The sequence below is a fragment of the Eurosta solidaginis genome, chromosome 1 (genome assembly GCF_040869045.1).
Source record: "Eurosta solidaginis isolate ZX-2024a chromosome 1, ASM4086904v1, whole genome shotgun sequence".
NCBI classification, from domain to species: domain Eukaryota; kingdom Metazoa; phylum Arthropoda; class Insecta; order Diptera; family Tephritidae; genus Eurosta; species Eurosta solidaginis.
Genome location: NC_090319.1, coordinates 54,179,844 through 54,202,308, shown reverse-complemented (window position 1 = coordinate 54,202,308; position 22,465 = coordinate 54,179,844). Strand labels below are relative to the sequence as shown.

Below are 22,465 nucleotides of genomic sequence, written 5' to 3'. Positions count from 1 at the left end.
GTTTATATTTTTCGCTACATTTTTTTTTTGCTTATTCTATTAACAGCTTTTACTTTTGTCTAATTTAAAAATCGTTGAATTGCATTTTCGTTGGATCAGCTAAAGATTTTATGATAAAAATTTACCAATAGGCAGTGGGCGCTCGGTAGGTAGGCGGACATTTGTTGACATATCAATTTTGGACGACAATAATGTTTTAACATGCGTGTTTCGCCTACTAACGTTCCTGTAGGCGCATAAAGGCCACAGTCACTCACATAACTCGTAGGTGTGCATAATCCTTCGAGTCCTCGAACTGGACTTTTATCAAAATTATTAATTTTACGACATGCATGTAAAAAAATGGACTTATGACGTCGGCAAAACCATTCCCTCATATTTACGGGGGAATAAATATCAGCATAGGTAATATTTGAGTTTCTTGTGGAATTAAATGGAAGTGGAAAACATTTTTTTATCGCCCAGAATAAAGAAAAATGAAGAAAAAGATCAAAAAGAAGATCATCCCGAGATGGTCGGGCTTTGTACCGGAACGTACCGGATCTGCATCCGGCAAAGCACCATAAACTTATAGCATTAGCAACATGATAGTAAGGTATCTTATGTGGTTGGGGCTTTAGTTGTACTTGACAGGCGCACGCAGTGGCAACACGCATGGCAAGTACAACTGCAGCCAACGTCACACAAAGAAAGAAAAAAAGAGAAATAATAAAATACGAGCGGGCATTCCAATTTTAACCGACATTGTGTATAGTACAAACTTTCGCGAATAAAATTAAAACTAAGAAATAAACATTTTGAGTTCTTTCATTTTATTGAAAGTAATAAATATATTTGATGCCCTGGCGGGGAAAGCCCCCTCTGTTAGTATAATTATTGAAACCTTAAAAGTGGCAACAATTTGGAGGCGGCGTCCTCCCAAAAGAAGGAGCGTTGAAAAGGTAACGCCGCGAGGCGGACACGATACGGAGGCTTCCATTTTGGAACGCCACATGGCGACCGTGAGAATGGAGCCTCGGTCATTTTTTTAAACTGGCAGCGACGGTGAGTAGAGTGAAAAAAGTGGTGGTACAGTGAAAAAGAAAATTTTAAAACATTAAATAAAACGCTAACAAAATAATTTCAACTTGATAACAATACAAAGTTAATAAAATTTTTCTAATAAAATAACTTAAATTTATTTAACAAAAACGGAAGTAATAAAAAGATTTCTAACAAAATATTTTAAAATTATAACAAAAACAGAGGTAACAATTTTTCTAATAGAACATTTTCAAAATTTATAACAAAACGGAGGTAATACAATTTTTCTAATAAAATGTCCTAAATTTATATAACAAAAACGGAAGTAATAAGATTTCTAACAAAATATTTTCAAATTATAACAAAAACAGAGGTAACAATTTTTCTAATAGAACATTTTTCAAAATTTATAACAAAACGGAGGTAATAAAATTTTTCTAATAAAATAATTTCGAATCTAATAAAAACGGAATTAATTCAATTTTTCTAATAAATATTTTCAACTATATAACAAAAAACGAAATACAACATTTTAAAATTTATAACAAAACGGAAATAATAAAAATTTCTAATACAATATCTTCGAATTTATAACAAAATACAGAGGTAATAAAATTGGCTAACGAAATACTTGCAAATATATACAGAGAAATAATAAGAAAATTTTAGAACTAAATCTACGACTACAAATACACATTAAAAGAAGCAGAGATAATACAAATTAAAGAAAAGGAAATAATAAGATCTAGTATAATTCGGAAAAACTTAATTCGCCTATTTAAGGGCAACTGTACCACCAAGCATCGACAGTAACAACGGCATTCCTCTACTCACCTAACGGCAGAAAACCACGCCATATATCTATATATGTATATGCAGCAACAACACCACCAGCACATAATACTGGCAGCGCAGTAGCAGCAGCAGGACCAACATCGGGGCAGCAGCGCAGCAGAAGAAGAAGCGGCGGCTAGGCAGAACCTCGGAAGCAGCATTTAGGTCTCTTAAGCTAGCCCAACCTTTTCAGCCCAATCAAAAAACGAGACCGTACTAAATTGCACAACATTTATTACTAATTTAGTACCGATTAATTAAATTTATTACCCTTGTATTTTAAGAAATATCGAGGGTTGGGCCAGCTTAAGTTTAAGCCAGCCCAACCCATATGCACAATCAAAAAACGAGACCGTACTAAACTGCTCAACATTTATTACTAATTTAGTACCGGTTAATTAAATTTATTACCCTTGTATTTTAAAAAATATCGGGGGTTGGGCTAGCTTAAGTTTAAGCCAGCCCAACCCATATGCACAATCAAAAAACGAGACCGTACTAAACTGCAAAACATTTATTACTAATTTAGTACCGGTTAATTAAATTTATTACCCTTGTATTTTAAAAAATATCGAGGGTTGGGCTAGCTTCAGTTTAAGCCAACCCAACCCATATGCACAATCAAAAAACGGGACCGTACTAAACTGCAAAACATTTATTACTAATTTAGTACCGGTTAATTAAATTTATTACCCTTATATTTTAAAAAATATCGAGGGTTGGGCTAGCTTAAATTTAAGCCAACCCAACCCATATGCACAATCAAAAAACGAGACCGTACTAAACTGCAAAACATTTATTACTAATTTAGTACCGGTTAATTAAATTTATTACCCTTGTATTTTAAAAAATATCGAGGGTTGGGCTAGCTTAAATTTAAGCCAACCCAACCCATATGCACAATCAAAAAACGAGACCGTACTAAACTGCAAAACATTTATTACTAATTTAGTACCGGTTAATTAAATTTATTACCCTTGTATTTTAAAAAATATCGCGGGTTGGGCTAGCTTAAATTTAAGCCAACCCAACCCATATGCACAATCAAAAAACGAGACCGTACTAAATTGCAAAACATTTATTATAATTTAGTACCGGTTAATGAAATTTATTACTCTTTTATTTTAAAAAATAACGAGGGCTGGGCTAGCTTATCACACAATCAAAAAACGAGACCGTACTAAATTGCACAACATTTATTACTAATTTAGTACCGGTTAATGAAATTTATTACAAGCCAACCCAACCCATATGCACAATCAAAAAACGAGGCGGTTTAGTACGGTCTCGTTTTTTGATTGTGCATATGGGTTGGGTTGGCTTAAATTTAAGCTAGCCCAACCCTCGATATTTTTTAAAATACAAGGGTAATAAATTTAATTAACCGGTACTAAATTAGTAATACATGTTTTGCAGTTTAGTACGGTCTCGTTTTTTTATTGTGCATATGGGTTGGGTTGGCTTAAATTTAAGCTAGCCCAACCCTCGATATTTTTTAAAATACAAGGGTAATAAATTTAATTAACCGGTACTAAATTAGTAATAAATGTTTTGCAGTTTAGTACGGTCTCGTTTTTTGATTGTGCATATGGGTTGGGTTGGCTTAAATTTAAGCTAGCCCAACCCTCGATATTTTTAAAATACAAGGGTAATAAATTTAATTAACCGGTACTAAATTAGTAATACATGTTTTGCAGTTTAGTACGGTCTCGTTTTTTTATTGTGCATATGGGTTGGGTTGGCTTAAATTTAAGCTAGCCCAACCCTCGATATTTTTTAAAATACAAGGGTAATAAATTTAATTAACCGGTATTAAATTAGTAATAAATGTTTTGCAGTTTAGTACGGTCTCGTTTTTTGATTGTGCATATGGGTTGGGCTGGCTTAAACTTAAGCTAGCCCTACCCTCGATATTTTTTAAAATACAAGGGTAATAAATTTAATTAGCCGGTACTAAATTAGTAATAAATGTTTTGCAGTTTAGTACGGTCTCGTTTTTTGATTGTGCATATGGGTTGGGTTGGCTTAAACTTAAGCTAGCCCAACCCTCGATATTTTTTAAAATACAAGGGTAATAAATTTAATTAACCGGTACTAAATTAGTAATAAATGTTTTGCAGTTTAGTACGGTCTCGTTTTTTGATTGTGCATATGGGTTGGGTTGGCTTAAACTTAAGCTAGCCCAACCCTCGATATTTTTTAAAATACAAGGGTAATAAATTTAATTAACCGGTACTAAATTAGTAATACATGTTGAGCAGTTTAGTACGGTCTCGTTTTTTGATTGTGCATATGGGTTGGGTTGGCTTAAACTTAAGCTAGCCCTACCCTCGATATTTTTTAAAATACAAGGGTAATAAATTTAATTAGCCGGTACTAAATTAGTAATAAATGTTTTGCAGTTTAGTACGGTCTCGTTTTTTGATTGTGCATATGGGTTGGGTTGGCTTAAATTTAAGCTAGCCCAACCCTCGATATTTTTTAAAATACAAGGGTAATAAATTTAATTAACCGGTACTAAATTAGTAATAAATGTTTTGCAGTTTAGTACGGTCTCGTTTTTTGATTGTGCATATGGGTTGGGTTGGCTTAAACTTAAGCTAGCCCAACCCTCGATATTTTTTAAAATACAAGGGTAATAAATTTAATTAACCGGTACTAAATTAGTAATACATGTTGAGCAGTTTGGTACGGTCTCGTTTTTTGATTGTGCATATGGGTTGGGCTGGCTTAAACTTAAGCTAGCCCTACCCTCGATATTTTTTAAAATACAAGGGTAATAAATTTAATTAGCCGGTACTAAATTAGTAATAAATGTTTTGCAGTTTAGTACGGTCTCGTTTTTTGATTGTGCATATGGGTTGGGTTGGCTTAAACTTAAGCTAGCCCAACCCTCGATATTTTTTCAAATACAAGGGTAATAAATTTAATTAACCGGTACTAAATTAGTAATAAATGTTGAGCAGTTTAGTACGGTCTCGTTTTTTGATTGTGCATATGGGTTGGGCTGGCTTAAACTTAAGCTAGCTCAACCCTCGATATTTTTTAAAATACAAGGGAAATCAATTTAATTAATCGGTACTAAATTAGTAATAAATGTTGTGCAATTTAGTACGGTCTCGTTTTTTGATTGGGCTGAAAAGGTTGGGCTAGCTTAAGAGACCTGCAGCATTTAAGTATATTACTTATATATGTATATGTAGTTTTTGTGCAAATTTTTTTCGACATACACACATTTACGTATATACATAAAATATTTTGGATTTCGATTAAAACGGTGGTACTGTTGAACAACCAAATACATTTTTGATTAAAGCGGTGCGTCCGTCTAAACTTAACAATTAATACTTTTTCATTTTTCAACAATTCTAAAATTTTCGAACCATTTTATAAAATTCAACATTTGCAAATTTACATTTAAATTTTTCTCTCAAGTTTCAACTCATTTTACGAATTCACATTTTCTTCAAATTTTTAATATTTTCAAATTTCTAATTTAAAAGCTTCTCAACTCATTTTACAAATTCCCATACTCTCAAGCTTCAATTTTAATTTCAAATTTTCAAATCATTTCACACATTTTTCTTTCAAAGTTTCAGATGTCTGTATTTCCATTTTTCAAATTTTCATTATACTTCAGTTTTTCTTTAATACTTACATTATCCAAAAAATTATTTTCACTATATATGTAAGTGAACTAGATAAGCAGTTCACGTGTAATCTATAAATTTCGTAATTTTGATATAAACATTGGTTTGTGGAAAACCAATTCAAATTATTAAATTTTTCGAGCTCAAGGCCACGCATAAATAAAAACCAAATATTTTATATCTTTCAATGAATATACTTGTTTAATGTTAATCGATATTTCGACCTCAATCTGAGATCATCCTCAGGAACTCTTGGCTGTGCCTGATCGAAAACCAATTCAGATTTTTTTTTAAAAAACGGTGGTCCCGTGAAAAACCAAATGAGATTTTTTTAACAAAGCGGTGCGTCCGTGATTACCATATTACTGAGATTTTTTTGCCATTCATACTTTTAAATTTTGAGCCCATTCTAAATTCAATTTCTTCTTTCAGCTTTTTAGCATCAATATTTTTGTTTCAATTAGATTTTCCAGTAAATTACAAATACTTCGTTAGCGACAATTCACTGTAAACCACTTCCCTTTCCAACTTTTTTTTCCTTTCAACATTTCAAGTATACATCCAATAAGTGCTTCATTAATTTCATAGTAGTTTAAACTTAGTTCTTTTGCTCTTCTCATAACTACATGTACAACCTTAGAGATAGGAAGCGAGCCCACAAAACTTCAGATTCAGAAACAGATTCCAACAAATTAACGTCAAGCTCGGAAAGTTTAACTTCATCGTCGACCGAAAAATTCACAAAACAGGAAAACAAATTATCCTTATCAGCAGATTTCCAAGGCTTCGAAGATTCTAGCAAAAATTTAACTTCTAATTTAGACTCAAATCTCAACGATTCCAATAGTGCAAAATTAACTTCAACTTCTTCTAACTTAAACCCAGGGGGCCTACTCTGTATTGCGATGCGAAAGGCAGTGCGATGCGAAAATAAATTGCGATGCGAAAGGTAATTGGAACTCTGTAGCGCTATCGCATCGCTAACAATGTCGCTTTTTTATTTTTCGCTAATTTTTTGCTTGAGTATGCATCACTGACCAAACTCAAAGAAAGAGAACAAAAGAAACAAGGCGATTACAATTTCGGCAAACGATTAATTTTTGTTGAACAAATTGAAAAAAGGATTCTGTAGCATTATGGAACGATTTAAATGAAGAAAGGATTGATTTAAATGAAGAATTCCTCCCAGTTCAGAAATTGAACTGGAAGAAGTGAACGTGATAAATACAGAAAACGTGGAAAATCATAGAATGGGAAATATTGCTAGTTGTATCAGAGAACAAATAAAAAATGACATGATTTCAAATAGAAATGCTTTATAAAAAAGTGGTTTCGATTTAATTGTTATTTATTTATGTATTTTAAGTCCACTAGGATTACAAATTGTTGCTTTTGTGTTTGTTTTGTTTTTTGAGTTGTCCTATATATTTTTAAATGAATATAAAGATATCAATTTATAAAATCATCAATTAATACTTACATATTTGAACAATGCGAATGCGTATTACTTGTAGCAAGAAAAATGCGAAAATGAATGCTGTTTGACATTCGCTTTCGCTTTACAGAGTGCCGGCAATGCGAAAAGGGAGAAAAATTGCGAATGGGCAAAATGTGAATGCGAAAGTCAAAATATACATGCGAATGTCAAGATACAGAGTACCGATTTTGCGATTTCGCGTATTGTTTCTTTCGCATCGCAATACAGAGTAGGCCCCCAGATCTTAACGATCGAATTAGTCCAAACATTGCCTCAACTTCTTCTAATTCAGCTTCAGATCTTAACGATCAAATCATGGCAACACTCGAGCAAAAGAGATCTTTCATTACCATGTGTGCTACTTCTATTAGAGAAAACTACAGCGGCGATCCGTTACCGCTTGAGTCCTTTATAGACAAAATTTAATTACTTGAAGAGTTCGCCGATGAAAATTTAACTGGGGGCCTACTCTGTATTGCGATGCGAAAGGCAGTGCGATGCGAAAATAAATTGCGATGCGAAAGGTAATTGGAACTCTGTAGCGCTATCGCATCGCTAACAATGTCGCTTTTTTATTTTTCGCTAATTTTTTGCTTGAGTATGCATCACTGACCAAACTCAAAGAAAGAGAACAAAAGAAGCAAGGCGATTACAATTTCGGCAAACGATTAATTTTTGTTGAAAAAATTAAAAAAAGGATTCTGTAGCATTATGGAACGATTTAAATGAAGAAAGGATTGATTTAAATGAAGAAATCCTCCCAGTTCAGAAATTGAACTGGAAGAAGTGAACGTGATAAATACAGAAAACGTGGAAAATCATAGAATGGGAAATATTGCTAGTTGTATCAGAGAACAAATAAAAAATGACATGATTTCAAATAGAAATGCTTTATAAAAAAGTGGTTTCGATTTAATTGTTATTTATTTGTGTATTTTAAGTCCACTAGTATTACAAATTGTTGCTTTTGTGTTTGTTTTGTTTTTTGAGTTGTCCTATATATTTTTAAATGAATATAAAGATATCAATTTATAAAATCATCAATTAATACTTACATATTTGAACAATGCGAATGCCTATTACTTGTAGCAAGAAAAATGCGAAAATGAATGCTGTTTGACATTCGCTTTCGCTTTACAGAGTGCCGGCAATGCGAAAAGGGAGAAAAATTGCGAATGGGCAAAATGTGAATGCGAAAGTCAAAATATACATGCGAATGTCAAGATACAGAGTACCGATTTTGCGATTTCGCGTATTTTTTCTTTCGCATCGCAATACAGAGTAGGCCCCCTGGTACTTTCATATCATTTCTAAAATCGAAACTCGAGGGTAAAGCACGCGAAGCAATTCCAACTGAGGTAAATTCCGTTAGTCAAATTAAAGCCGCGTTACGAAGTAGAATTAAACCCGACAATTCAAAAGTTGTCGCGGGTAAAATCGCGTCTTTACATGTGGTAAACAATAACTACTCGGAATTTGCCAAGCGTGTTGAAGAATTGTCAGACTCATTAGAACGTTCCCTGATCATTGAAGGTATGACGCAAGCGAAAGCTCACGAAATGGCTGTAGAGCAAACAGTTAACGTATGTAGGCTGAACACTCGTTCAGAATTAGTTAAGTCAATTTTAGCATCAACTACTTTCAGCGACTCAAAGGACGTAGTTGCAAAAATGATAGTTGAGCGTAATAATGAAGTTAAAGAACGTCAAGTGCTAGCGTTTCAGTCGCGTATTAATAGGCCAATAGTTTTCGAGGCGGATTTAGGGGACATAATTACAGTAATAGGTTCAATAACAATAGCAGTCGTTTCAATAATAATAACAGCCGTTTCAATAACAATAACAGCAGATACAATAATAATGGAAACAGTTATAGGTTTAATAACAATAGTAGAAGAGGCCACAGTAATAATTCTAATAACAATAATTCGGGCAATCGATCTAGTTCTCGGGGAAACAATAGTAACAGACGTGGAAATGCGAGTAATAATGCTAATGTGCGTGCTTTAAACGCGGATGCCCCTCAGGAGCGAACACTGGGGGAGCAAGAGCTAGAATACTAGATGAAAACTTTCCTAAAAACGCTGTTTACTGTTTGAATCTCAACTATTCCGATTTCATCGAATTAAAATGTAGTGATTCTTATCAGCCATGCACTTTTCTCGTAGATTCTCAAGCTGATATTTCCTTAATTAAATTTTCAAGTTTAACAAATAGAGTTCAAATCAACGTTAAAGATATTATTAACATAACAGGTGTAACAACAGATTCGGGTTCAACGTTAGGTACAGTAAATACAAATTTAATTGCATCAAATTTTTTCATTCCGCATAAATTACACGTAGTAAGTGACGATTTTAACATACCTTCGGACGGCATACTCGGCAAGGATTTTCTAAAAACATATAAGTGCATAATCGACTACGCAAACAATAGCATAACAATTAGCATTGGCACAGAAACTCATAGTATAAAAATTTTACATGGTATGACCACAGACACTTTAGTGATTCCTCCAAGATGTGAAGTTTATCGGTTGTTTAATTTGAAGAAATCTAAAAATCCTGTTTTTGTAGACGCGCAAAAAATTGGTAGTGGTGTTTTTACCGCAAAGTGCATTGTTGACACAAATAACCCAATTTTAAAAGTTTTAAATATAACCGATGAGGTAAAATATGTCAACAAATGCAATATAGTAACCGAAGAAATTACCAACTTCAACGTATACAAAATCAGTGAAACTTCAGAAAGTACAAAACGTCTGGAAGAATTAAAAAGTGTTCTACAAAAAAAAATGCCAAAATATGACCAATGCCAATTGCTTGATTTATGCATAAAATATGCCGATGCATTTGCTTTAAAAACGGACCGTATGACTCTTAACAACTTTTACGAACAGAAACTCAGATTGACTGACAAAAATCCGGTTTACATTAAAAAATATCGTTTGCCTTATTCACAACGGGAAGAAATAAATAGACAGGTTGATAATTTACTGCAGAACGATTTAATAGAGCCAAGTTTTTCAAATTACAATAGCCCACTAATTTTAGTTACAAAAAAAGATCACACAGGTCAAAAGGCATATCGTATGTGCGTAGATTTTAGAGCGGTTAATAAAAAGCTTATCGCTGACAAATTTCCGTTAGCACGCGTGGACGATATACTTGACAACTTTGGTAGGGCAAAATATTTTTCAAGTTTAGATCTTTTTTCTGGTTTCCATCAAATTCCATTGCATCCTAACTCCAGGGACGTAACATCTTTTAGTACTGATAGAGGCGCTTTTCGGTGGAAAGTCTTACCTTTTGGTTTAAATGTAGCACCCAATTCATTTTCGCGTATGATGTCACTCGCATTTTCAGGCATCGCGCCTAATCAAGCATTCATGTATATCGACGATATTATCGTCATAGGGTGTAGCGAGACACATCATTGTAAAAATTTAGAGAGTTTTTGAAACTTGTAGAAAATTCAACTTAAAGCTGAATCCCAACAAATGTAATTTCCTTCGTTCCGAGGTAACTTTCCTAGGACACAAATGTTCCTCGAAAGGATTACTGCCAGACGATTCTAAAATAAATGCGATTAAAAAATATACAAAGCCTACTGACAAAGATGCCGTTCGGCGCTTTGTCGCCTTTGCAAACTATTATAGACGATTTATTCCGAATTTCGCATTGCTGGCAGCACCTCTCAATCGTTTGAGTAGAAAAAAAGTGGACGTTGTTTGGGACGAAGCTTGTGAAGTTGCTTTTTCGAAATTAAAATTAGCTCTAATGTCTCCTCAAATTTTACAGTATCCTGACTTTAGTAAAGAGTTCATAATTACAGTTGATGCTTCAAAAGTTGGATGCGGTGCTATATAAAGTCAACAGCATGAAGATGCTCACTTACCAATCTGTTTTGCTTCAAAATCTTTTAACAAAGCAGAACAGAAAAAACCTATCATTGAGTTAGAACTTTTAGCAATATATTTCGCAATTAAACAATTTCGTCCGTACGTTTACGGTACACATTTTATAGTAAAGTCCGACCATTGACCATTAGTTTATCTTTTTAATATGAAGGATCCGTCATCCAAACTTACAAGAATAAGATTAGAACTTGCAGAATATAATTTTACAATAGTATACGTTAAAGGCAAATCGAACGTTGTGGCTGACGCGCTTTCACGAATAACGATGGACGAAATAAAAGACTCGACGAAACATGTTTTAGCAGTTACAAAAAGGTCAAAGTCAAGACAGACAAAACCACAAAATTACGACAAACCCAAGACAGACGAAAGTAGTGAAACACAAGCAGTACAGGTTTACGACAAATTTTCGTACGACTTCTCGAAGAAAATACCGCGAGTTAAAACACAAATAACCTACGATAAAAGCGACCAAATTTCAAATTTTCAACTATGTGCACATTTAAAACACAAAAAAATCGAGTTACTTAATTTTGCGAATGCCAACGAAATAACGAATTTAGATGAGTTTTTTTGAGGCTTGAAAAAGTAGCCGACATTCACAAGATTAAGCAGTTAGAATGGCCAAAAAATTATACATTTTTCAAATATTTCACAATCACAAATTTAAAAGATAGAGGAAATCAAATTTTAAAAAGTTTACAAATTATACTAACAGACCCAGTAGAAACAGTAACAGAGAACGACAAAAAACAGAAACTGATGACAATTTTTCACGATGACCCACTTCTAGGCGGACACTGCGGTACGAAAAAACTATATGCAAAATTGAGAACTAAATACTGTCACGGATATTAGCATCCCTAAGCTATACCATCACTAAGGCGATGCTAAGCGATGTTCACGTCAATAATCAAATCGTGTATACACATATATAAGGCAGCCGAGAGATGTCACACACAGATGCATTTACTTATACGCCTATGTGTGTGCGAGAGACTGTAAACTACAAACTCACATACATCTGAGAGACGCTGAAAAGTAGAAAATTGTAAACAAGTAGAAACTATATGAGAACTATAAACACTCGAAATAGTTGGTAAGTTCTGGAAATAAAAGAGCCTAGATGTATGCAGCGTAAACTATAAAAGCGGCACAAGCGAGTAAAATGTAATTCAGTTTGAGTTGAGCAATCAATCAGTTATTGATTAAGCACGCGATCTGGCGGCCAATAGTAGAGTTTAATTTGAGTTATCAATCAGTTTGGTTATTAAGCCAGCGAGTAGCAAAGTATAAGTGTTATTGTGAAGTACTTCAATAAAGGCCATTTTTCCATTATTCAATATTGGAGTTATTTATTCAACAGTTTAGCGATACGAACTTAGCAGAGGATTGCAAATAAGAGGATTTGCGGCAAATTCGTTACAATACTATTGGAAATATATGAGTCGTGATATAGCTAAATTCGTAAAAAATTGCAATAAATGTCTTTTAAATAAAGCGAAACCTAAAACAAAAGAACAATTAGTTATCACACCTACACCTTGCAAACCATTTGATATTTTAATAATAGATACAATAGGACGTTTACCAGAATCCAAATATGGTAACAGGTTCGCAGTTACCATGATTTGTGATTTAACTAAATATCTGGTAACAGTTGCAATACCAGATAAATCAGCTAAAACAGTAGCATCAGCAATTTTTGAGAGCTTCATTTTAAATTACGGAATAATGAAATCCATTAGATCTGATTTAGGAACAGAGTTTAAAAATGAAGTATTTTTCGAATTAACCAAACTTTTAAATATTAAACATGATTTTTCAACGGCCTACCACCATGAAACGGTTGGTTCAATTGAAAGAAATCATAGAGTTTTTAATGAATATTTAAGGGCATACCTAGATGAAACATTTTCCGATTGGGACACATACCTGAAATACTTCACATTTTTCCATAACACAACAACACATACAGCTTTCAATAACCAATTTACTCCCTTTGAGTTAGTATTTGGGAAAAAGGCTACATTGCCACACGAATTAAAAAAGAACAAATAGATCCCATTTAAAACGTGGAAAACTATAATAAAGAAGTCAAATTTAGAATGCAAAAATCCCATGAATTGGCAAAACATTTAATAAATAAGCATAAAATTCAAACTAAAACACATTTTGATAAAACGGCACGTCCGTTATCTATCCAAGTAGGCAACAAGGTTCTTTTACAAAAAGAGCCTCATCAAAAACACGAAAATATATATCAAGGTCCATTTACGGTAACTAAAATAGACGGGCCTAATGCAACAATTTTTGATGAAACAAATAAAAAGGAAAAAGAAGTACACAAAAATCGACTTATAAAAATAAAGTAATATTTTATAAAAAAAAAAAAATCCAAAATATTCTAATAATTTAATTGTTAGGTAAATAAGCACTGTTAAATAGCCAAGAAGGCACACAAAAAAAAAATCTTGAAAAAAAAAAATAATTTAAAATGTATATACTTATATTTTTCTAATGTAAAATCAAGAAAATGAAAATTCAAAGTTAAATTGTATTATCAAAAATTACAGAACCAAAAAATAATCACTAATGTATAATGTAATGTTAACTATTTAAATAGTATCTAAGAAATTTATTTCGTATGAAAATGAAAAGGAAGGGGAAATTCATACAATCTATATGTACATAAAAGAGAAAAAAAATACAAAAACGAAAATTCAAAAACCCTAATGTAATATTTAGATAACAATAAAAATTTAAAATTGCTTCTAATGAACGGATTTAAAAGGAAGGTACACCCTAATATATTCGTTCATTGGAACCAATTAACTATATAGAATGCAAAAAGAAGAATGTGGCAAAAATGATCAATTATTATAGCACTAGCAACATGATAGTAAGGTATCTTATGTGGTTGGGGCTTTAGTTGTACTTGACAGGCGCACGCAGTGGCAACACGCATGGCAAGTACAACTGCAGCCAACGTCACACAAAGAAAGAAAAAAAGAGAAATAATAAAATACGAGCGGGCATTCCAATTTTGACCGACATTGTGTATAGTACAAACTTTCGCGTATAAAATTTAAACTAAGAAATAAACATTTTGAGTTCTTTCATTTTATTGAAAGTAATAAATATATTTGATGCCCTGGCGGGGAAAGCCCCCTCTGTTAGTATAATTATTGAAACCTTAAAAGTGGCAACAATTTGGAGGCGGCGTCCTCCCAAAAGAAGGAGCGTTGAAAAGGTAACGCCGCGAGGCGGACACGATACGGAGGCTTCCATTTTGGAACGCCACAAACTCGATAACACTCCCCAAGGCATTCGGGCAGTGTCCTTATCGCTACAACAACAAGAAAAAGAGCAAAAAAAGAAATAAGAAAGAGTTTCGGCAATCTTCGTACTGGATTTTCCGGGGCAATAGGGACAGCCAGATTAATTAGCTGCGTTAAGCATCCATGAGCAAAACGAATGAGGATAGATGATACTTTCAAGACGGCGGGGTATGAATGAAAAACTGGCTACGCAGTCGCTAAACACGAAAAAGCAATGAAAGAAACAGGAGAATAAAAATCGAGGCCCGTATCGTGTTATACGATCCGTGATCGAATTCAATTTTTCGAATCGCAATAGCAATTATGTGGTAACGAGCCGGACCCGTGCGCATCTTGTACAACCAATATAAAAGTCTCTTACCAAATATCAACAAAAATCAGCTGTTCTATCAATCAATTAAAACTTACAGCTTGCGCTGCCTTCTAGCGTATGATAGCAACTGCCACTAATGCAGTGCAAATATTCACAACAGTGACATAGTACAAACAGATTTCTTTGTGTGCTCACTGTCGTTTATTTTTAACAAATTACCACGGCCACCGTGGTGTGATGGTATTGTGCTCCGCCTACAACACCGTATGCCCTGGGTTCACACCCCGGGCAAAGCAACATCAAAATTTTAGAAATAAGGTTTTTCAATTAGAAGAAAATTTTTCTAAGCGGGGTCGCCCCTCGGCAGTGTTTGGCAAGCGCTCCGGGTGTATTTCTGCCATAAAAAGCTCTCAGTGAAAACTCATCTGCCTTGCAGATGCCGTTCGGAGTCGGCATAAAACATGTAGGTCCCGTCCGGCCGATTTGTAGGAAAATCAATAGGAGCACGACGCAAATTGGAAGAGAAGCTCGGCCTTAGATCTCTTCGGAGGTTATCGCGCCTTACATTTATTTATTTATTTTAATAAAACATAGCTAAACGAAAGCACTACGACCAAAATTGCCCAAAGCTCGCTAATAGCCCGAATCTCCATCTTTACAACCAAAACTTTATTTATAGACTTGGATTCCAAATAAGGGCGAAAAAGGGACCCGTACATAAAAACAGCAATTAGAAATAATATATATAATTTAGATTGAGGTAATACGTGAAATAGTGGCTAGAAGTACTGATTAGTTTAGATTATGTATTATGATTTTTACAAAAAGCCTGACAGATTCAGATTTATCGTTTGAGTATAATTGGTTTTTCATACGTGACACGGTATGGGTTCAAGATAGTTTATTCAATTTGAAAGTGAGAACCTGCTGGAAATTTTTCTGAGCACTTCAAGTCAGCCCACTTTTGGACGTACATACATATAAGCATTCATATAGAATGCTGGTTTAGTAACCGCGTCTTTAGATTCTATTTAGAGCACATGTACATATGTATCTCATTTAAACGTGAATGAGTTTATTTACAGAAAATAGTGAAAAAAAAAAAACAAAAAAGAAAACTAAAACCCCCGACCATTTGTATCATTATCATACTGAAAAGAAAAGTATGGCACGTGACCGTCTGTCTGCTTGTGTAATAATTTGTCTGCTTTCGATTCAATTCATAGAAGACGGATTGCACAAAAAAAAACAGCAGAAAAATACCGCTGAGTTTTCTTCAAACATAAAACCAATCGTTTAACTCTATGGACAAATACAGTTTATGTGAGGTCTTTATTGACCGGCCACTTTAACTTAACCTAAAACAATCACTTAGATATAAATAAAAAAAACATGAGAGATTTATGCCGTCTTGTACTATATGCATGAAATATAAACAAGACGGGAATCGACGTCATAACCTTCCAGCGCGTTTTTCTATAAGCATGTACGCCCAAAAGTGGGCTGACGCGAGGGGCTCAGATAGGGGATGACGAAGTAGCTGTAAGGCGCGCTTCATTGCATATTTTTGAAGTGGTAAGTAGACGTTTGTGGTTATCTAAAAAATGACATTTCAAAATTCGATCTAATTGCAATTATATAAATTGGTCGAAAATATCCTGACGGTCTAGTAGCAACATTAAACAAAATTTCGACAAACAAAAAATTACTATTGATTGCGCCCCCTATGAGTTTTAATACAAATAAAGGGCTTATTAAACTTCCTTAACCCTAACGCCATAGTCGTAACCATACCTACATCCATAACCATCTCCAATGTGATAAATTAATGGTGAAAAAAAAAAAATAAAAAAATGGTGCCTTAACCTAAAAATCGTGAAAATTTCATAAACATGAAGAAAACGCAAAAAATTACAAACATATTCCACAAAAAATAAATGTCTTAGTCATAACGTTTCCAACACAATGAATAAAATCTACAAAAAGTTATTAAATTCACCAACTCACATATTTTTAGGTTATGGATATGGCGAGAAACCAAAAACCAATTGGTTGGCTATGGTATGGTTATGGCGTTAGCGTTATGGTATGACACCATTAATCGATTACATTGATTTCCATAAGGTAGGTCCATCTGGTTATGGTTATATGGTTATTTATTTTTATTTATTTATTTATTTATTATAGCCTTTGGACTTAGATTAAATATATGAGATCACATATATTCATTATACAGTCTTTGGATTTTGTATAATTGATTTTGATTTATAAAAAGTATTTCTTTGCTACCATTAATTGGCCCTTAAGATACCAAGCATCACCCTGAAGGTTTAACTGGCTACAATTGGAAGGAAGATTTTCTTGACTATGATGGACCCATATTATTTATGGTTAAAAATTATACTGTTTCAGCTGATACTGAGCTCTGGCTGCTAGAGAAACAGGTTTCGCCACGTGTAGTTGAGGTTGACAATTGGGTTAGAGAAATTATAACTTGCGCTGGCAACCTTTGAATCAATTTGGTATTTTAGTCGCCTCTTACGACAGGCATACTTGCCGCGGGTATATTCAAAGCCCCCTAACACGTTTGCTGGGGCTGAGCATGGTCAATTCCTAATGCAACAACAACAACGTCAGCAACTAAGAAATTCTACAAAACAAATTATGATATCAACAGAGCAGGAACCGAAAATTTAAAACTCATATTTTTTTATGAAGAGTGCAACAAAAGAAAAAAACCAGATGAATTACCGCCAAAATAATGGTACGCGTGGCAGCCAAACAATACCAGCAAATCAAAACAAGAAACTTAAAAAAAAATAGCAACAAGTCACAAAGCTATTTTGTCCACCTCCACTTGATGTTGCTGCTTGCTTTATATATAAGTTAGTCAATGGTAAATTTTTACCATCTTTGTAGTGTATGGATGGAGTGGAGTGTATCCCTTTAAGTCGTGGCTGGAAATTGAACTTGTGATTTTTGCGGATGCTGCTTCTTGCAATGGCATGTACATATATAAATACGTAGAAATGTCAGCGTGGCGTGGCATGGCATGGGCATGAGTATGGCCTGATTGTTACTGCTGGCGTGGCCAACACACTCACTTATTTTAACTTGAACCTTAAAGATTTTATTTCACAGTTTCATTGTTCTGCTCTTTTGATGGTAATGCTTTGTAGTTGTTTTTGTTGGATAAAGGATGCCGCCACGCTGGTTGATGCATGTTTTTTTTTTGTTTTTGTTATATATTTCATTCATGAAAACACAACAAACGCTTATTGACACAGTTTCATGCATATCTATGCACTGACATATATACATGACATTGCTGTGCATACATAAAACAAGTGTCTATAAATTTATTGAGAATGTTTGTAGAATACGTATGTAGTGTGTGCTACTTTATCAGACGTCGGTGTATATATGTATAAATGTTAATATTACATCATTTAGTAGCATTTATTTAAGGTGACGTCGTACGAGCACAAGGCAGCTTGTTTCATATGCGTTTGTTTAAACATATAACCATACAAACATACATACATACAATATAGTATGAACATAGTACATACCTATCAACATATGGGTAAATTGGCAATTTTATTTGAATGATGTCCGTCCGTCTCTAACCAGTAGTACCCAAGTAATACAACTTTTTATACCATTTAGTGCTATAAATGTCTGCATGCACATACAAACATATTTGACATACAGCCACACAAAGCTACATATTTATTTATATAAGGTGGATGTTTGGTTTAATTTTTGTTCTTTTTAATTTCTGTCCGTAATATAAATATACTTTTTGTTTTGTTGTGATTATTTTTTTGTTTGTGAGCCTCTTGTTGTTGTTTCTATAGCAGCTGACGTATTGCCCTTGCTGATGATTTAAGGCGGCAAAATTTTACTCAACGACTATTAAATAAATGAATGAATTGAACAGCGCGGGTATGAACTCAAAGTATGCACATAATGACATACAAACGTACATATGTTTCTACATTGGCATGAGTAAGCATAGGGGATATCCCAACTAGAAAAAAAAAATTCTGCCGGTAAGCTAATTGTTTATTTATTTACATGTTGATATATTCTAATTTTGCCGGTTGCTCTGCTACTGTATTGATAAGCCGGATATTATCTGCTTTTTAGATTTTACCAGCGCTTTCACTTTTTTTTTTTGTTATACATATATGAACATACTTATGTAACAGTAAAATTGTATGGCTTCACTTACCGGTGGTGGTGTTCGATAAGCTTGCGATGGTCCCAATTGTGGACTATATGGACGCGGTGGTGGTGCCCAACCTTGTTGTCCACCATATGGTTGATGTGGTGGAGGTGGTGGTCCATGTGGTCCTTGTGGCCCGCCCTGTTGTTGTTGTTGCTGTTGTGCAACTTGCTGTTGTTGTTGTGGATCATAACTATTGGCGTAACGATGTTGTGGCGGTGGTGGTGGATGCGACGATTGTAACAGTGAGTTCAATGTGGGTGTGGGCCCTTGTGGTGGTTGACCTGGTATATATCGTTGTTGTGGTGGCCGATTTGGTGAAGCAATACCACCACCAGGCCCTGTTGGCGGTCCAGGTTGCTGTTGTGGTTTACCACCAGGTGGGGCTTGTTGCATAGGCGTGTGCCCATAACGATAGGGATCAATATTTGGATCTGGATGATGATAACGTCCATAAACAGGGTGATGCCCACCGGGTGGTGGTGGGACACCTAATGAACTTTGCCCATATTCGTCCTTTTGTTGTTGCTGCTCGCCAGGATTTTGTGGCATACCGGGTCCACCTTGCGGGTGTGCCATATGTTGTGGATGTGGTTGCTGATGCAAATGATAGTGTGATATTGCCGCAGCAGGGTCACTACCAGGTGGTCCATAGCTATGTGGAACTGCTTGCTGTTGTGGCTCACCACTACCGTTGTTTGGTGCGGGTCCCCCACTTGGGGGAGGTCCACCACCTAACGCTGAGTTGGGTGGATTTGGACCACCTGGCATACCAGCTATGGCACCAACATTGCCACCACCACCACCAGATCCAATTGGTGCTCCAGGTCCACTTGGAGGACCTGCTCCACCTACGCCACCGCCAGCTGCACCACCCTGCCCCGAGGGTGATTTTATTTTCTCATTCATTACTTGTTTGACACAATCCAAAAGAAATCTCTTGCTCGCAGTTGCTGTTGTAAGAGGCTTGAGGTTTTCGTCAACTGCCGCTTCAACTGCGCTTGAGATTTATCTGTAATTAAATTGAATAAAGTGTTATTAAAGTAATGAAAAGGCATTTAAGTTGTGTTAATTAAGATGCAGATTAGAGCTCTTGACTACACAGGCCGACAAAATTTAACCAACATTCAGACCCAGAAACCGGGCTATATATTTCCGAAGGTTTAGGATGCGCTGAATCCAAAACTGGCGTCAGAATTGCTCTATTTCTATTTTCGAGATATCCAAACCTAAAAGTGCAATTTGAGGTTATGTAGCCTTGCAGATGTTTTGTTTCACCAAAACTAAAGGATAGCATCTTTAAAAACAAGTCTTCTTCTTTCAAATGGCGTTGAGTTTGCTCAAAATCATTTTTTTTTTTTTTTGCTGAGATATCGCATTTTGAAATTTTCATGTTTCTAAATTTTCCTACACCTGAAAATCGATTGAGATAACATAGACATGATATAGTCGATGACTAATTTTCTTGAATTGAGTCTTAATTTTCTTAAAATTTTGTTTCACACCATAACTGTGTTAACTCACCACACCCCTACACTATCTAACCCTCGGGTACCAAGTCACACACAGCCCTTATCCCTAGAAACCACCCCATCATACCGCAAGCAGGCAAACCCACTTAACCCTGGGGACAGCGTTTCCTCGCATATTTTTCTTAAAAAAAGTCTTTTTTATCTAGATATTCGACACCACAAGTGGGCTTACCAACTTCACAGTTCACCCATTAACTCCCGTATCCCCCAACCCCTAGAAACCACCCCTACCACACCACAAGAAACATGAAAATTTCAAAATGCGATATCTCAGCAAAAAAAAAATTATATTTAAGCAAACTCAACGCCATTTGAAATAAGATGACTTGTATTTAAAGATGCCATCCTTTAATTTTGGTGAAAGAAAATATCTGCAAGGCTACATAACCTCAAATATGGGCAAAAACGGTGTTTTTACACTTTTAGGTTAGGATATCTCGAAAACCAGAGCTGACAGAGCAATTTTGAGGCCAGATTTCGATTCATCGCATCAAAATCCTTCGAAAATATATAGTCCGGTTTCCGGGTCTGAGATGCTGTCGGCCTGTGTAATCGACTATTTGTAATTTTGGCACTGGCTTCACTTTGAGAGAACGCACGTGGAAAGTTTTCCCGCCACAATAAACTCAAAAGGAAAGCTCAGTTTTTAATTTTTCATCATTAAAAAATGTAAATAGCAAATTTATTAGATCAAGAAAGAAACTTATTTTACGTATTGAAAAAAATTAATTGAAAACAAAATAAATTCGAGCAAAATTGAAGAGCTGCAAAGAAATAATTGACAACGCCAGCATACCGTTAGTTTTTGAATTTATTTTGCGTTACTATGATGTGGCGATTGCGTCACCTGTGGATTAGAAACATAGCGAAAAAGACGTGTGTGTTCAAAGCCAGCTGTTGACGGAAGCGCAACGCAAACGTTAAAACGAATTCGGATCTGTTTGGGCCTTAGAGCCCAATTGCAGAACGACATGTTATTTTTTAGCTCAGAGTTAATTCAAAAAATGTATCAAAAATGTTTGAGTTTAACCTCTCATGGCAGATTATCTGTGAGCAAAAAAAATTAACTTGCCGATCTGCAAGTGGGCCTAAACTTTGCCTAAACTGCCAGTATTCCAATAATTGCATGCTATGTTATGATCGAATACCAGCTAATCGATTTTCAATCAATGCCAAATTTGCTATTCGACTAATCGACTAGTCAATTGTTTGCATATGTCACAAATTATTTTTATTAAAATAATAAAGTAATTTATGTATTATGGCAGGATTTAGTTACATTTATTATTAAAAGAACATTTCAAAGGAAAGACAACGTTAACTGCTCGGCTGCTCTTCGCTTACTCTCTTGTTGACTTGCTCGTCAATCTATCTTTTGAGGATTGTTAAAAATGAATTATGACGTGTCATGATGGTCGGCATTATGGCCGTGCCACATTAGTAAAATTATGTGACACATAGTTTATCTTCTTTTATTTTGTGCATGTTTAAAAAAATTACATAAGGATATCGAAAATAATCAATTTCAAAAGCGTTTTCAAAAAATTGAGAGTTGTAAAAAATTTTCATGAAAATTTCCAACTTTAATACTATTGCAAAGTGCAAGTTTCTCAAAGGGAGCTTTAGATTCTCTTAAATACGGAGTGTGTAAAATTGTACGATTTATATGAGACGTCAAATTTGTACCTTGCCTAGCTAAAATGACTGGACTACGAAACCGCGTACACAAATTTTCATAAAAATCGAAACAAAAATTTGAGAAAGATCAATGTTGTTTAATGTAGTCAAATGAAATCGTTCCCGAGATGGTCGGGGTGGCATCTTAATGGGTGCTTGTTACCGGAAAGTAACGGATCTAGCCGGCAAACGACCATCAACATCGATAATAATCCCGAAAACTTTTGGGAATTATCTTTATCGCTGCAACAACAACAACCACAATTCCCTTATTAAATCCGAAAACAGCGAAGCCTTATCGCCAGTAGCGAAACTTAAAAAACGGGCTTTCCCACTTATTTTACCGCAAGTCATCGACTAGCAAGCCACTAGTATAAACAAATACATTCAAGGCTGAGAAGCTGTTTATGACAGAAATACACAGGAGTGGTTTAACAAAAGTGTACCGAGGGGCGCCATCGTTCAACAA

The 22,465-nt window shown here is 34.8% G+C and overlaps 1 protein-coding gene across 7 annotated transcripts in view; it reads right to left on the bottom strand.

The window, feature by feature from the left end:
• The window catches only part of osa (trithorax group protein osa), a 368,269-nt gene that overhangs the window by 315,660 nt on the left and 30,144 nt on the right, over positions 1 to 22,465 (bottom strand). For all 7 annotated transcript variants that reach the window (XM_067790540.1, XM_067790495.1, XM_067790551.1 and 4 more), the window contains exon 2: positions 18,794 to 19,799. In XM_067790540.1, the coding sequence (XP_067646641.1) occupies positions 18,794 to 19,696 (903 nt within the window). In that variant the 5' untranslated portion in view covers positions 19,697 to 19,799. The remainder of the gene's footprint in view (positions 1 to 18,793; positions 19,800 to 22,465) is intronic.